The sequence below is a fragment of the Scleropages formosus genome, chromosome 5, assembly GCF_900964775.1.
Source record: "Scleropages formosus chromosome 5, fSclFor1.1, whole genome shotgun sequence".
Taxonomy (NCBI): Eukaryota; Metazoa; Chordata; class Actinopteri; order Osteoglossiformes; family Osteoglossidae; genus Scleropages; species Scleropages formosus.
In genome coordinates this window covers 33410823-33425109 of record NC_041810.1, presented here as the reverse complement: position 1 = coordinate 33425109, position 14287 = coordinate 33410823, and the positions used below count along the sequence as shown (strand labels likewise).

Here is a 14287-nt window from a genome sequence, read left to right as displayed (position 1 = left end):
GCAATGGTGGCCTGGTCTAATGAATTACGTTTTCTTTTAGATCATGGGGACGGCCAGGTGTGTGTGCAACATTTACCTGGGGAAGAGATGGCAGCAGGATGCATTATGGGAAGAAGGCAAGCTGGCGGAGGCAGTGTGATTGTCTGGGCAATGTTCTGCTGGGGAAACCTTGGGTCCTCGCATTCATGTGGGTGTTACTTTGACACGTACCACCTACCTAAAGACTGTTGCGGACCACATACACCCCTTCATAGCAACGGTATTCCTTGATGGCAGTAGCCTTTCTGCAGGATAATGCGCCCTGCTAATCTGCAAAAATTGTTCAGGAATGGTTTGAGGAAAATGACAAAAGCCAAGGTGTTGCTTGGCCTCCGAATTCCCCAGCTTGCAATCCAATCAAGCATGTATTGGATGTGCTGGAGAAACAAGTTCAATCCATGGAAGCCCCACCTTGCAAGTTGCAGGACTTAAAGAATCTGCTGCTAACATTTTGGTGTCAAATACCACAGGACACCTTCAGAGGTCTTGAGTCCATGCCTCGATGGGTCAGAGCTGTTTTGGTGGCACTAGTGAGACCTACACAATATGAGGCAGGTGGTTTTAATGTTGTGGCTGATCGGTGTATGTGTGTAAACTAGACTTCATGGCTGGCATTGCACTCAAAATGCAAAAATATATGTTAGTGATGGGGGGGGGGAAAAAGTGGTGTCTCTACACTGAACAACATTTTGGTTAATGCATGTCCTCTTTGATCAGTGAACTCAAGACAGAGATGTAAACTTGACAAAAACACATTATTTTGACTTGGAATTGAGTTGTACAGCATTGCAGGGTTTCCTCTTTCCTGTTAGACTGAAACCCTGTTGCTGGAAGTAATAAGCATGGCAGAAAATACATGTTAAATGAGAAAGTGGTATCTTTATGCTCATCAGCCATTAAACTGAAGATAGTGATATAAACTTGATACACATGGGTTTTTTTTTTTTTTTTTTTTTTTTTTTTTAAGAATGAAGTTGTGCAGTATTGACAGTGCAGTTTCTACTTCCTGTTGGGCTGAAACTCAAATAGCTATCTGTACTGGAGATGACACGTTAGCATGGTCAGCTGTTCTGTTTAACACCATGTTATAGACTTAAGAAGCCCAACAGATGGTCTTTTCTCCAGTTCAGTTATCCCCCATCATCTCACATACAAATTCATGTGACAGGAGGCTTGTTTCATTTCCTGGTTAGCCTACATTTCTCTTGACCACAGATCCAGTGAAAAATTTGTTCTTCACATTAGTGCTGGGCACTTCTCAACAATTACATAGAAATGATTTGTGTCTACAGTATGTGCAGATGGCACTTAAATTTTATTCTTGTTAAAACGCCTGCTGGAATGCCAGTCAAATTACCAAACACCATACATTCATGACATACCATGACCTGCCCTAAGGGCAGAAACAGGAAGAAGAGGCTTAAATCCTGTGAACAATGATTGTTTATAATTCAGAAAACTGCAGGAATGCAAATGTGTTTCAGAAAATACTAAAATCCAGTGGACACTATTTGTTTATTGTTGTGAATGTTAAAATTGACTGTGCTTGTTTATCCTTGTGAATGCTGAATTCCAGCAAGGAGAGAATGCAGATGTTAGCCTTGTGGAGTTGGGCTGGCTGTAAAAGCAGCAGTGGAGCACAGCCCATGTTGTGTCTTTCATTACTGTCTCTGCATCTCCTACAATTGTCACCGCACGCTGGGCTACCAGTCAGCTGGAGAACATGACAGTGTAGGCAACTGCTGGAGTTCATGTCTTTGAAGCGACATCTCCCTTCCCTGAATGTGCACAGAGATACAGCAGTGTGGCACATCAGCATATTCTCACTTCCACAGTCACCGTTCACGTGCAGAGCTCTGCATGCCCAATTATGTAGTCTCAAGTGTTAGAAGTTAGTGATGAGGTGGAAGACACTTCATAAGTAGTTAAGGAGGGTGTTATTGGTGCGATACAGGATCTTCTATGACTAATGGAGGAGGGTGGCTGAGTGGTAGTGGGTCTTACATGGTTAGTGTATAATCAGAATCAGAACGAGCTTTATTGCCAAGTATGTTCACACATACAAGGAATTTGTCTTGGTGACAGAAACTTCCACAGCACAGACAGAATGACAGTGACAAGACACAGATGAGAAGATAGAATATGTGAATGAAGGATAAAAAATATAAAGTACACAATATACAAAAAATAGTCACTAGACACATTATATGTATGTTCTATACAAATGCAAGGGAATGTGAGTAAGACATATGATGTGATAAATAGATATAAATATAAACAGCGTTATGTATTGCACTGGTTTACTCTCTAGGGGGGGAATTTAGCTGTTCATGAGGTAGATGGCCTGAGGAAAGAAACTTTTCTTGTGCCTGGCTGTCCTGGTGCTCAGTGCTCTGTAGCGTCGGCCAGATGGCAAAGGTTCGAAGAGGAAGTGGCCTGGATGTGAGGGGTCTAGAATGATTTTGCTAGCCCTTTTACTGACTCTGGACGAGTGCAGTTCTTGGAGAGCTGGGGGGGATGTGCCGATGATTCTTCCAGCAGTCCGAACTATCTCTTGTAATCTTCTGATGTCTGATTTCGTAGCTGAGCCAAACCAAACAGTTATAGAGGTGCAGAGGACAGACTCAATGACTGCAGGTAGAACTGCATCAGTAGCTCCTGTGGCAGGTTGAACTTCCTCAGCTGGCAAAGGAAGTACAACCTCTGCTGGGCCTTCTTCACAATGGAGTCTATATGGGGCTCCCACTTCAGGTCCTGTGAGATGGTGGTGCCCAGGAACCTGAATGACTCCACTGTTGCTACAGTGCTGTTCATGATGGTGAGTGGGGATAGTGCTGAGGTGTTTCTCCTAAAGTCTGCAATCATCTCCACTGTTTTGAGCGTGTTCAGCTCCAGGTTGTTATGACTGCGCCAGACAGTCAGCTCTTGGACCTCTTGTCTGTAAGCAGACTCGTCACCATCTAGGATGAGGCCAATGAGTGTGGTGTCATCTGCAAACTGCAGGAGTTTGACAGAGAGGTCTTTAGCGGTGCAGTCGGTGCACAGGGAGAAGAGCAGTGGGGAGAGTACACATCCCTGGGGAGCGCCAGTACTGATTGTGCGAGTATTGGATGAACATTTTCCCAGCCTAACTAGCTACTGACTGTCTGTCAGGAAGTTGGTGATCCACCGACAGATGGAGGTGGGCACAGAGAGTTGGGTTAATTTGGACAGGAGGAGGTGTGGGATGATGGTGTTGAAGGCCGAGCTGAAGTCCACGAACAGGATCCTCACATAAGTCCCTGGTTTGTCCAGATGTTGCAGGATGTAGTGCAGTCCCATGTTGGCTGCATCATCCACAGACCTGTTTGCTCAATAAGCAAACTGCAGGGGGTCCAGCAAGGGTCCAGTGATGTCCTTCAGGTAGGCCAACACCAGTCTTTCAAGTGACTTCATGACCACAGACGTTAAGGCGACAGGTCTGTAGTCATTAAGTCCTGTGATTTGGGTTTCTTTGGGATGGGTATGATGGTGGAGCATTTGAAGCAGGAAGGGACTTCGCACAGCTCCAGTGATCTGTTGAAGATCTTTCTGAAGATAGGGGCCAGCTGGTCAGCACAGGTTTTTAGACAGGCTGGTGAAACACCGTCTGGGCCTGGTGCTTTCTTTGTCTTCTGTTTTCGGAAGACCCGACACACCTCCTCTTCACAGATCAAAAGTGCAGGAGGGGGGAAGGTGGGGGTTACTGGAGGTGTTAATTGATGTGTGGAGAGAGGGTCAGAGGGTGTGAGACAGGGTTTCTCAAACCTGCAATAAAACTCATTCAAATCGTCGGCCAGTTGTTGAGTTGATACGGTGCTGGGGGATGGTGTCTTGTAATTGGTGATGTCTTTCACACCTTACCACACTGATGCAGGATCGTTGGCTGAAAACTGTTTCTTCAGCTTTTCAGAGTAGTTTCTCTTAGCCACTCTGATCTCCTTTGCCAGTGTGTTTTTGGCCAGTTTATACAAGACTCTGTCAGACGCAGAGCCCAAGACCCAGTCTTTTAGGCGTCTTCTTTGGCCTGACGAAGCTGTCTGAGTTTTGCTGTGAACCACAGTTTGTCGTTCTGGTGTGTTAAACGAGTCCTGGTAGGGATGCACATATCCTCACAGAAACTGATATATGATGTTACAGAGTCTGTGAGCTCATCCAGATCGCTAGCAGCAGCCTCAAAAACACTCCAATCAGTGCACTCGAAGCAGGCTTGTAAGTCCTGCTCTGCTTCCTCAGTCCATCTTTTAACAGTCCTTATTACAGGTTTAGCTGATTTCAGTTTCTGCCCGTAGGTGGGTATAAGATGAACCAGGCAGTGATCAGAGAGCCCCAGCTGCCCGTGGGACAGAGTGATATGCATCCTTTACTGTGGTGTAGCAGTGGTCCAAAATATTACTGTCTCTGGTAGGACATGTAACACGCTGTCTGTATTTTGGCAGTTCACGGGAGAGATTTGCTTTATTAAAGTCCCCGAGAACGATTATACCAGAGTCCAGGTGTTGTTGCTCTGTGTCTGTGATCTGATCGCCCAGCTGTTGCAGCGCTGCGTTCACGCACGCTTGCGGTGGAGTAAACACTTACGAGGATGAACAAGGAAAACTCCCGCGGTGAGTAGAAAGGCTTACAGTTGATGAAGAGCACTTCTAGGTCGGGACAGCACATCTTCTTCAACGCTGTCACATCTGTACACCACCTTTCGTTGATGTAGAAGCATGTCCCACCGCCACGTGATTTCCCCGCTGATTCCGCGTCGCGATCCGCTCTGAACAGCTGGAAGCCCGGCAGATGTAGCGCGCTGTCCGGGATGGCTTCATTCAGCCAGGTTTCCGTGAAACACAGAGCAGCAGAGTTTAAAAAGTCCTTGTTTCTTTGGGACAGGAGGAGAAGTTCGTCCATTTTGTTGGGTAAGGGAGCGGAGGTTCACCAGATGGATACTAGGAAGCGCTGTTCTAAAGCCGCGCTTTTTGCCAGTTTTGGAGCTTTACTAGCGCGCCAGCTCGCTTTCCACGCTTGCGCGTCTTGGAGCACTTGAGCAGCGCCGCTGCACCTCCGACTACAATGTCCAGCAAAACATCAGAATAATCGAAAACCGGTAAAATGTTGGGTGGTGTGTACTGCCGAATGTTCAGTAGTTCTTCCCTGGTAAAACTGATTGTAGGAGTATAACTAAAGACAGGGCAAACTAACAAAAACAGTAAAACAACTGTGGAGCTCCACACCGAGGCGGCCATTCGCGGCGCCATTCCTTCAGAAATGGTAAAGGTCTTCCATGATTAGTGCAGGAGATTGGCTGAATGGTATTGGGTCTTAGTTAATGAGGTACAGGGTCTTCCATGGGTGGTGGAGGAGGTTGGTTGACAAGTGTTAGTTAGTTAGTGTTAGTTAATGAGGTAGATGGTCTTTCATGGGTAGCGGAGGAAGATGGTTGAGAGGTAGTGGGTCTTACATGGATAATGTAGCCAGGAACTTAATAAGGTAAAGGATATTTCATGAATGATGCAGGAGGTTTATTTTAATGGTACTAGATCTTAGTTAATGAGGCAGAGGGTCTTCCGTTGGAACGGTTAACAGTAAGGCAGGGAGTCTCACATTGCTGATGTGGCCATTTTCACCAGAAGCACTGTTGTTTTTGTTCCACACTGTAAATGTGGCTGCCATATGGGATTCATTTCTGTGTTGAGGGCAATGGGAATTGCACAGGTAGACATGCTCCCAGCCTGGAACTGTCTTGCCCCATTGGAAGGTTCACTGTCAGCATCTTAACAAAGTATCTGCCTTTACAAGTTGCTTTCTCTTTGCCTGCTAGCTCACAAACTTTGAACATGTGCAAAAGTGCTGTGCATCTTCTTTTTGCCTTCCCTTCCACCCTCTGTGGCTCCAACAAGGGAATCATCCCCAAAATGCTGCCGTCGGCTTTCCATCGATCACGACAGCCCCTGCATTTTAATGACTCGTGTACCAATTAGAGTGTTCTGTACTGCACCTCTCACTGTCGTAATTCACTTAACCCAAAGACACTGGCTGACAGGTACGCTACTGTTTACTATTCCCTGCCCCCCGGGGCCTGCCTGTCAATGGGTTGTTGCCATGGTGATGTGTTTTAAGGAACAAGCTGACATCAAAGACCCACCTTGCTTTTTGTGAGTTCTCTGACCTTATAGGCTGATGGAAACAACGAAGAGACAGGGTTGAGCCAGAGCTGCAGCGATGCCACCTGGCTTTCTTTTATCAGCGTTAAATAAATTTTGGTGCTCCATATCAGCACCCACTTCACTTCACATATTTTATTGGGGGAGACATGTCTGGGTTCGACAGGGGCCAAGGAATTCAAGGGCATTCTTTTGGCCTCTTTTATTATTTCCTGAGTACTGCCATGGTAAGTCCCCCAGAGACATAGGTGCGGATGTGTCTGTAACATCCTTCTCCCCATCACAGCCAACATCCTTCTCCTGCGAAGCACAAGCACCCAAAAACAGCTTGCCCTTGTCACCACCCTCCATCTGACCCATCAGTCACTTATAAATGCAGAGTCCACAGCATGACTCATCTGACTGTAATTGAGAATAAATTCACACGAGTCAGGTACCAGAGGGTATTGGCTACAGCTGGTGCTGGGCCTGCTGGCATCTGCCAGTCAAAATGTATTGTGCAGATCTATGGCCTTCACTTCACTATAGGCAGAGCAATCTCAATGTACCGTGTTACTTTACACCTCAGCTCACTGGCCTTCAATGCTTTCAAATTTATGATTCAGTCCAAGATGATTGACCCAGAGATGAGGTAAAAGGTTATGCATGTGGAAATTTATTAATTTATTAAGTGCATATGTGGATTATTTTAGAAGTACCATGGGAACAGAGAGCACTTTCTAAGCGGTAGTAAAGTCAAGGGGGAATAATGAACCAGTTTTGCATTTAAACACGTAGCAGTAACATAGGCAGAGATACATTCTGGGTTTTATGAGAATAAGTCTGCATTCTCATTACTGAGACTTCTGGGTTGTTCCCCAGGTAGTTGAAAGGAGATGAGGTCATCTTGATGTAACTCTCTCCACCCTTGAGCTTCCCATAGCGCACTCTTGCACCACATGGACCAATTTCTCCAGTCCATCTCTGGCTTTTGGCTGTTTGACATGTACAGAGGCACATATAAACAATAGGCAATATACATTATTCTCTGCCACTGCTGTCTTCTACAAAAACAAGGGGATGGTATTATTGTCCTCAGCATTTCCAAGGGTGTCTCATTTGGAGAAAAGTCAAGATACACCCATTTGAGTTACAAAAATTTACGAGGAATTTCTTCACGTTTACAAGAACAGAATTTGCGTGTCATGCCACCCAACAGCTGAACAGTGCTGAACATTTACATTTATATATTTACCAGACACTTTTCTTGAAGTGACTTCAGATCATTACTATGTGGTATTTCCCTGATACTTTTATCCAAGGTGATGTAAAATATTAGATACACAGCACTAAATTCCCTACAATCATTCATCCACTTATTTAACACACATTGACACGTATATAGAGCATAATCAGACACAGGGTACATACATACACATTATGGGCAATTCCAAGTCACAAATTCATCTGAAATACATGTGTTTGAACAGTGGAAGGAAAGAGGAGCACCTGGAAGAAACTCACTGGAGCACAGGAAGAGGCACTGGGGTGCACTATGTGTATTCTGAATCTAGTGGTGTTTGTACAGCTTTGTTTTTGCATTTGTAAATGATTGCAATGAATTTGCCGTAAACATGTTTAGTATTATATATTTTAGGAATTTATGTGTAAGCATGAGTTTACTGTAGTTTATGTGGTGACAGGGTTAGACACGATTTTCGGTTTTACATGTTTGTACACACATACATAAACTGTAGGTGTTTTAGTCACTAATCCACCTGGCACATGTTTCTTTGGATTATTTGAAGAAATTGGGGCCCCTGGAGAAATCTCACAATTTGTTAACCGTACGGTGTGTAATGGTAACAAAAGAGCTGAACGAACACAAGTAGACGGACATACAGCGTTTGCATTTAATGTAGTATTTAATGTATTATGAAGTATTTAATGGAGGGGAAATGTTTTGTTATGCTCTGCTGTGATAACTAATACTAAATGTAAAGTAATTTTGTCTATTTTAATGACTTTTGGTCATATTTTACAATAAATGGTCTTAGGAACGCATAAAAAGTTTTACTATTGAAACTGATAGTAATGTCTTCTTTGAGATGTGAGAGTTCACTTTATGAATCATTAGATACCTTTGTAAGGTGCAGACAGACTGTATTTGGAGACTAAGCACCAAGCCTGGCACAGGGATAGGTGGAATACACGTTTCCAGGGAAAAGTAGTAGGATACTGACAAAGGATCAGAGATCAGAGTGGCATGTGGCTTATGAGAGAACAGTGGCTGCAAACCCCCAGCAAGCAGCACCAGAGCTCTGTCAACTAGATGTCATTACTTCTCTTCTATTTGTGTAGGAATCACAATTTGACAGAAAAGACCTATCATCCTCAATTCAATGGTTGTATCATTTGATTATCTACAGTTTTGTCCTGCTTTTCTGTGACATTGAAGGTTGAAGCTGTGGGATCTTTTTCCTTTTAAAGGAAGGAAAATGTCTCGCAAACTGCAAATCGGGAGCACATAAAAAGCCAGCCATCAACAATCTGAAGATAGAACAATATATGGATGGAGGAAAAGTTATTGTATAATCATCAGATGGGTTGTTTGATCCCCTAGTCATTTCTTTCATGAAGTCCTTTCTCGTTCTCATTTCTGAAAAGATCTTTCAAACATGACAAACTTTTAATAGGTAATGTTTGATTTGTTCTGCAAAGACAAGTGTTGAAACTGTTGTCTGAGCATGAAACTAAAATCAACAAAGTCATATCAACTGGTTTCAATATCTAACAGACACAACATATATTCAACCCAAGTCAGTATAAAGGCCCAGGCTTTGTTAACATGTTCAGATAGCAGATATGTAATTGCATAATGGGACTGGCTGAAGGGTCCACCAAATGCTCCACCACTGGTATTCATACCTTTGGGCACTGGCTGTAAAGCTTCCTCTGCAGCTGCTAGTATCATGAGAGACACCAGCAGATGCTCTGGACAGCAGAGAAAATGGATGGAAAAGATACTCCAAAATCCAGAAAACAGTTGGCTGCAGATCTTTAGCCCTGGGGTAGCTGAGCTCCTGAGAATGGGCCTCCAAAGAAGCATGACTCCAAGACTAATCAGGCTGACTGAGATTGAGCAAATGGACTCTAAGACTGATCATGCTGATTCTGAGACTGATCAGGTTTACTCTCTACCTAATATATTCCTTTGTATGGACTAGCATCCTGTCCAGGGTGTGTCCTGCATCATGACCTGTTCTGCAGCAGACCACTGAACATCCTGCACTGGATAAGTCGTTGCCAACCATAGATGGATGAATGTACATAATAAAGTGTAATGTTTTGAAATTACACCATGTTTCAAAGTGTAATACTGCCCTAAGCTGCAAGGCCAGTTCAGCACCAGGCAGGAAAGTGCACAACAGACCCACAGTGCACGAGACAACATCTAACAGGCTGTCTCTTTTTTCAGGTATGAAATTCAAAGGGAATTCCAGACCAGCACTGAGAAAGGTGAGGTCCAAGATTCAAAACTGTCTGTATTAACATCTTGTGGAATAACCAGTACAGTGTGTGTCTGAGGGGGGTGCAGTGGCGTGGTGGCGCAGTGGGTTGGACCTGGTCCTGCTCTCTTCTAGTGGGTCTGGGGTTCGAGTCGTGCTTGGGGTGCCTTGCGATGGACTGGTGTCCTGTCCTGGGTGTGTCCCCTCGCGCTCCAGCCTTGTGCCCTGTGTAGCTGGGTTTGGCTCTGGCGACCCCGAATGGGACAAGTGGTTCAGACAGTATGTGTCTGTGACAGCTTGACTCAGTAGCTTATCCTTGAGGAGATGACATACGGTAATGGGTAAAATATTTACATAAAAGTTTTAAGTTACCAAACTGGGCCGATGTGCACAGACTAGTCTGTCACCAGGGAACCAAAGAGCAGGCTCTAAGTATAATGGCTCCAGTTTGCCCTCGACTGCCCTCTGAGTGCTCTCGTCTTTGTGGTGGAGATCAATACAGATGAAAGGGTTACTGCAGTTCTAATCCTAGCGACAAGCATCTCGCCCACATCCCCCTTCCTCCTCCTCATCCCCATCCTCCTCTCACAGAGTCACTGTGAAGTTTGACAGAGTGCCTCCAGGGACAGGAAGGGCCCCCTAAACGATGGGGTAGTATGCAGTAATTCAGCACTCCATGTGTCAACATGAATACCTTATTAATGCAGGGGCTTATTGCTCAGAGCCTGATCGTACTGTGAGAGATCATATTCTTACCTTTAATTAGTTTGAACATATGCATATGGTGCCTAAGGCTACCTGGTATGGTGTTCAGACAAGAAAACCCTTAAAAATGAAGTCATTGTTTAAAGTATGGAGGCTTCTATAAGGCAGCATGCTGCAGCTTGGCAAGCTGACTAGTGTCCCCTTGCAGAAGCCTGGAAAGGTTTCAAACATTTTAAAGTAGTAGTGAGATAGCGCCACTGAGTGGTAAGATGAAATATGGGAATAAGGCTTGTTTCATTTATGAATGGAACTGTTTGGTAATGAAAAAGATGGCTTTCCGTAGTAATGTTTGCTGTTCCATCACTGCAGTGCTGAATTTCCCATTAGAGAGTGCAGTCACAGCTCCTAGGGCCTGCAAATTTCTTGGAAAAAAATTTTGGAAAAATGATTGCAAATTTTATCCAATAAAAACTTCAAAATTTAATTTTTATCTTCATCAATCACATGCTTTAGCTATAGAATACTTTAAAGTGTATCATGTCAACTGTTTTCGTACATTTCTGAGCGAAAGTGCCCAGGGCCTTTGGAGTCCAAAATCCAGCCCTGCATCACTCTTTGGTGTCTGACGGGTCCATTTTTGTGTGTGTGCTGCAGGACCTGTGCACAGAGCACAAGGAGGGTGTGCATAGTGATCCAGGGCTGGTTCAAAGGTCATCCAGCCTCATCCATCCTGTGCAGTTGCCAGCAACTGAGCTAACCAGGCTATCTGGCAAAGCAGCCCCACATGTGGGAGACCTGGACCCGCCCCGTGTCACCAAGCGGCACCGGAAGTTGCTCCTGAAGAACACGGGACATGCAGCACGAGGGGACACCACACGTAGTAGCTGGGACCGCCTGCTCTGTATCCAGGAGGCCCGCAAGCTCCTAGTCAAGGAAGTATGTGCCCGGTACCGGAGTCGTGGCCCCCACATAGTCATGCCCAAACATGTATCACGCATTTTTGTGGAGGATAAGCACAAGCTACTATACTGCGAAGTGCCCAAGGCTGGCTGCTCCAACTGGAAGAGGGTCCTGATGGTGCTCGAGGGTCTGGCCTCTTCCACACAAGAGATCCAGCATGATGCTGTGCACTATGGCAACCACCTCCGCCGACTGGACAGCTTCGACCGGCAGGGCATCACCCATCGCCTGGAGACCTACACCAAAGTGCTCTTTGTACGGGAGCCGCTGGAGAGGCTGGTGTCTGCCTTCAGGGACAAGTTCGAGAACCCCAACACCTACTACCACCCAGTATTTGGAAGGCCCATCATCTCACGGTACAGGGTCAACGCCTCTCAGGCCGCTCTGAGGACGGGCGCTGGAGTGACCTTTAAGGAGTTTGTGCAGTACCTGTTGGACGTACATCGCCCCGTGGGCATGGATATCCACTGGGAGCCAGTGGGGCACCTGTGCAGTCCCTGTCTATTGGACTTTGATTTCATTGGCAAGTTTGAGACAATGCAGGAAGATGCCAACTTCCTGCTACACAGGACCGGTGCGCCACACAACCTCACCTTCCCCAGCTTCAAGGACAGGAACCCGCAGGCAGAGCGCACCTCCACGCACATCACGCAGCAGTACTTTGCACAGCTAGATGCATCTGAGCGCCAGAGAGTCTATGACTTCTACTACATGGACTATCTGATGTTCAATTACTCCAAGCCGTTCAAAGACTTGCACTGAAATAAAATGAGCAACCTTTCCTCTGTCAGAAAGACCAACTTTATGTGTCCCTTGAAATACATGTTCTTAAGAAGAATACAGTATCGGTCTGTCGTCACTGGGGTGTGTTAAGTACCGTATATACAAATACACAGACTTTGAGCACAAAGATGCTGCTTCCTCTGCAAATATTCACAGCTACAAACATTAAAAAGGCCTAAACATGCCTAAACATGAAGCCCATCAATGTTACCCTATAACCAACAGATTCATACGGTACAGGCCCTGAAAGAACTGTATGACATCCCACACACACAGTGAGCAGGCTGGACTCTGTGTGCCTAGCTCATCCTGGTAGGACCACAAATTCCATATTTTCAATTAAAAAAGATCAGAGTTACAACATTAAGAGGAATATTTATTTTTCTATATATATTTGTACAATGGGTATACTCAAAGTGTGTGTGTGAGCGTGTGTGGGCAAGCGTGTGTGCGTGCAGGGTTTTCATTAGTCAATGGGGAATGTTCATCAACTGTAGCCATGCATGTCACCACACATCTACCTACAGAGAGTGAGCACCGGCTCTTGGAGGTCCTAGTCAGCTGTGTCTTTGTGCGATCATATCCCACACTGACACTAAGGGATAAAGTGGATCCTTCAGTCAGGGATCAAACAAGTGAAACCTGTTAGTGGACATTCCAACCAGGTGGATATCATATAAGGAAAAGAAAAGAAAAGGAGAGGAAGGTACCATTTACTGACCACTACCATCATTAACTGTGAGCCCATTTACAAACACTGCAACACTTACATTAGATCTGAGTTCTCCCAAAAACAAGAAATCCAAGCAATATTCCCAGATATTATATTTGTTTGTTTCATTACCCCAAGTGTTCATTACCCATCAGTTGACGTGATGAGTACCTTTGACTGCTAAAAAAGCAAGAACACATATCATAGGCTGTTGCTATACTATATTGCCCTTGCAGGTCCTTATGTGCACCTTGTTCTGATGGCTTCAGTGTTGCGGTGGTTGCTCTGAGTGGTATAGCATAGAGTTTGCGTGAATGTACTAAAGCAGAAGTACAAGCAAGTCATTCACCAACTACCCCTTCATCCCATGTGTTGGGTAATATATGGGTGTATGATATCTTCAAGTGTGTACACTATAACAAGTGAATGTATTACTGTTTTTCTCTCAAAGCAAGTGTGCAAAACAATGATTTTAAGCCCTTTGCCTTACTCTACACTGCCAGTGAACAGGTATGTATCAGGAATACATTTGTCAGGGGATTTTTTGTCTGTGATGAGTGTCTGTGAATAAATGTTTCTGCAGCCATTGGCTTATGAGGCAGTTTCATCTTTTGTACAAATTTTTGAGCCAGATGTGCGTATGAGGTGTATTTCCGTTCCCATCTGGTGGAGATGTGTCCACTGTCTGACCATCAAAGACGTGAGCATGTTGGGCCTGTAGTGAATGAATAAATGACTGGTGCCTGAGACATATAACATAAATAACTGCAATAACTTCATAGTGGCTGAAGTCTCAAACACCCCTCTCTGTGGGCTCAACTGAGATCTTCACCTGTTGGTAACCCTGCTTCTTCCCAACAAGGGTCTGTGTTAATTGTCATTAATGAAATCACAATTACTAAGAATTAATAAGATGAACATTGACTTTACTTGGAGCTATCCGAATTCCAGCACCTTTGTACATTTCAAGTTGGACGGGACATAGACTTACTGAAAATTGTTAAAAAAAAAATGTTGCACGACAAATTATTTGACAAATTTGACAAATTAGAGACAAATTTGAAGGTTCTCAGTTCGAATCCGCCTCCTGCTGTGGTACCCTCAACACGGTACCCTGAATTGATTCAGTAAGAATATCCTACCGCATAAGTGGGCAAATGGTTGTAAAATCTCATTTGCGGTGGCACAGCAAGTAGCGCTGCTGTCTCACAGCACCTGGGTGGTGCAAGAAAATGTGGATTCGATCCCTGCTCAGTCTGTGTGGAGTTTGCATGTTCTCCCCATGTCTGTGTGGTTTCCTCCAGGTGCTCCGGTTTCCTCCCACAGTCCAAAGACATGCTGTTCAGGTTCACCCATACTGTGTGAGTGACACAGAGAGAGTGTGTTCCACTGATGTGTGGATGAATGACCCATTCTAGGTAGTGTATCTAGCA

The 14287-nt window shown here is 44.9% G+C and overlaps 1 protein-coding gene across 3 annotated transcripts in view; it reads left to right on the top strand.

Moving 5' to 3' along the window:
• Positions 1 to 13433, top strand: part of LOC108932971 (carbohydrate sulfotransferase 8-like) — a 231948-nt gene extending 218515 nt beyond the window's left edge. For all 3 annotated transcript variants that reach the window (XM_018749711.2, XM_018749712.2, XM_018749714.2), the window contains 2 exons: positions 9664 to 9704; positions 11054 to 13433. In XM_018749711.2, coding sequence (XP_018605227.1) covers positions 9664 to 9704; positions 11054 to 12121 — 1109 coding nt within the window. In that variant the 3' untranslated portion in view covers positions 12122 to 13433. The remainder of the gene's footprint in view (positions 1 to 9663; positions 9705 to 11053) is intronic.
• The last annotated feature ends 854 nt before the right edge of the window (positions 13434 to 14287 follow it).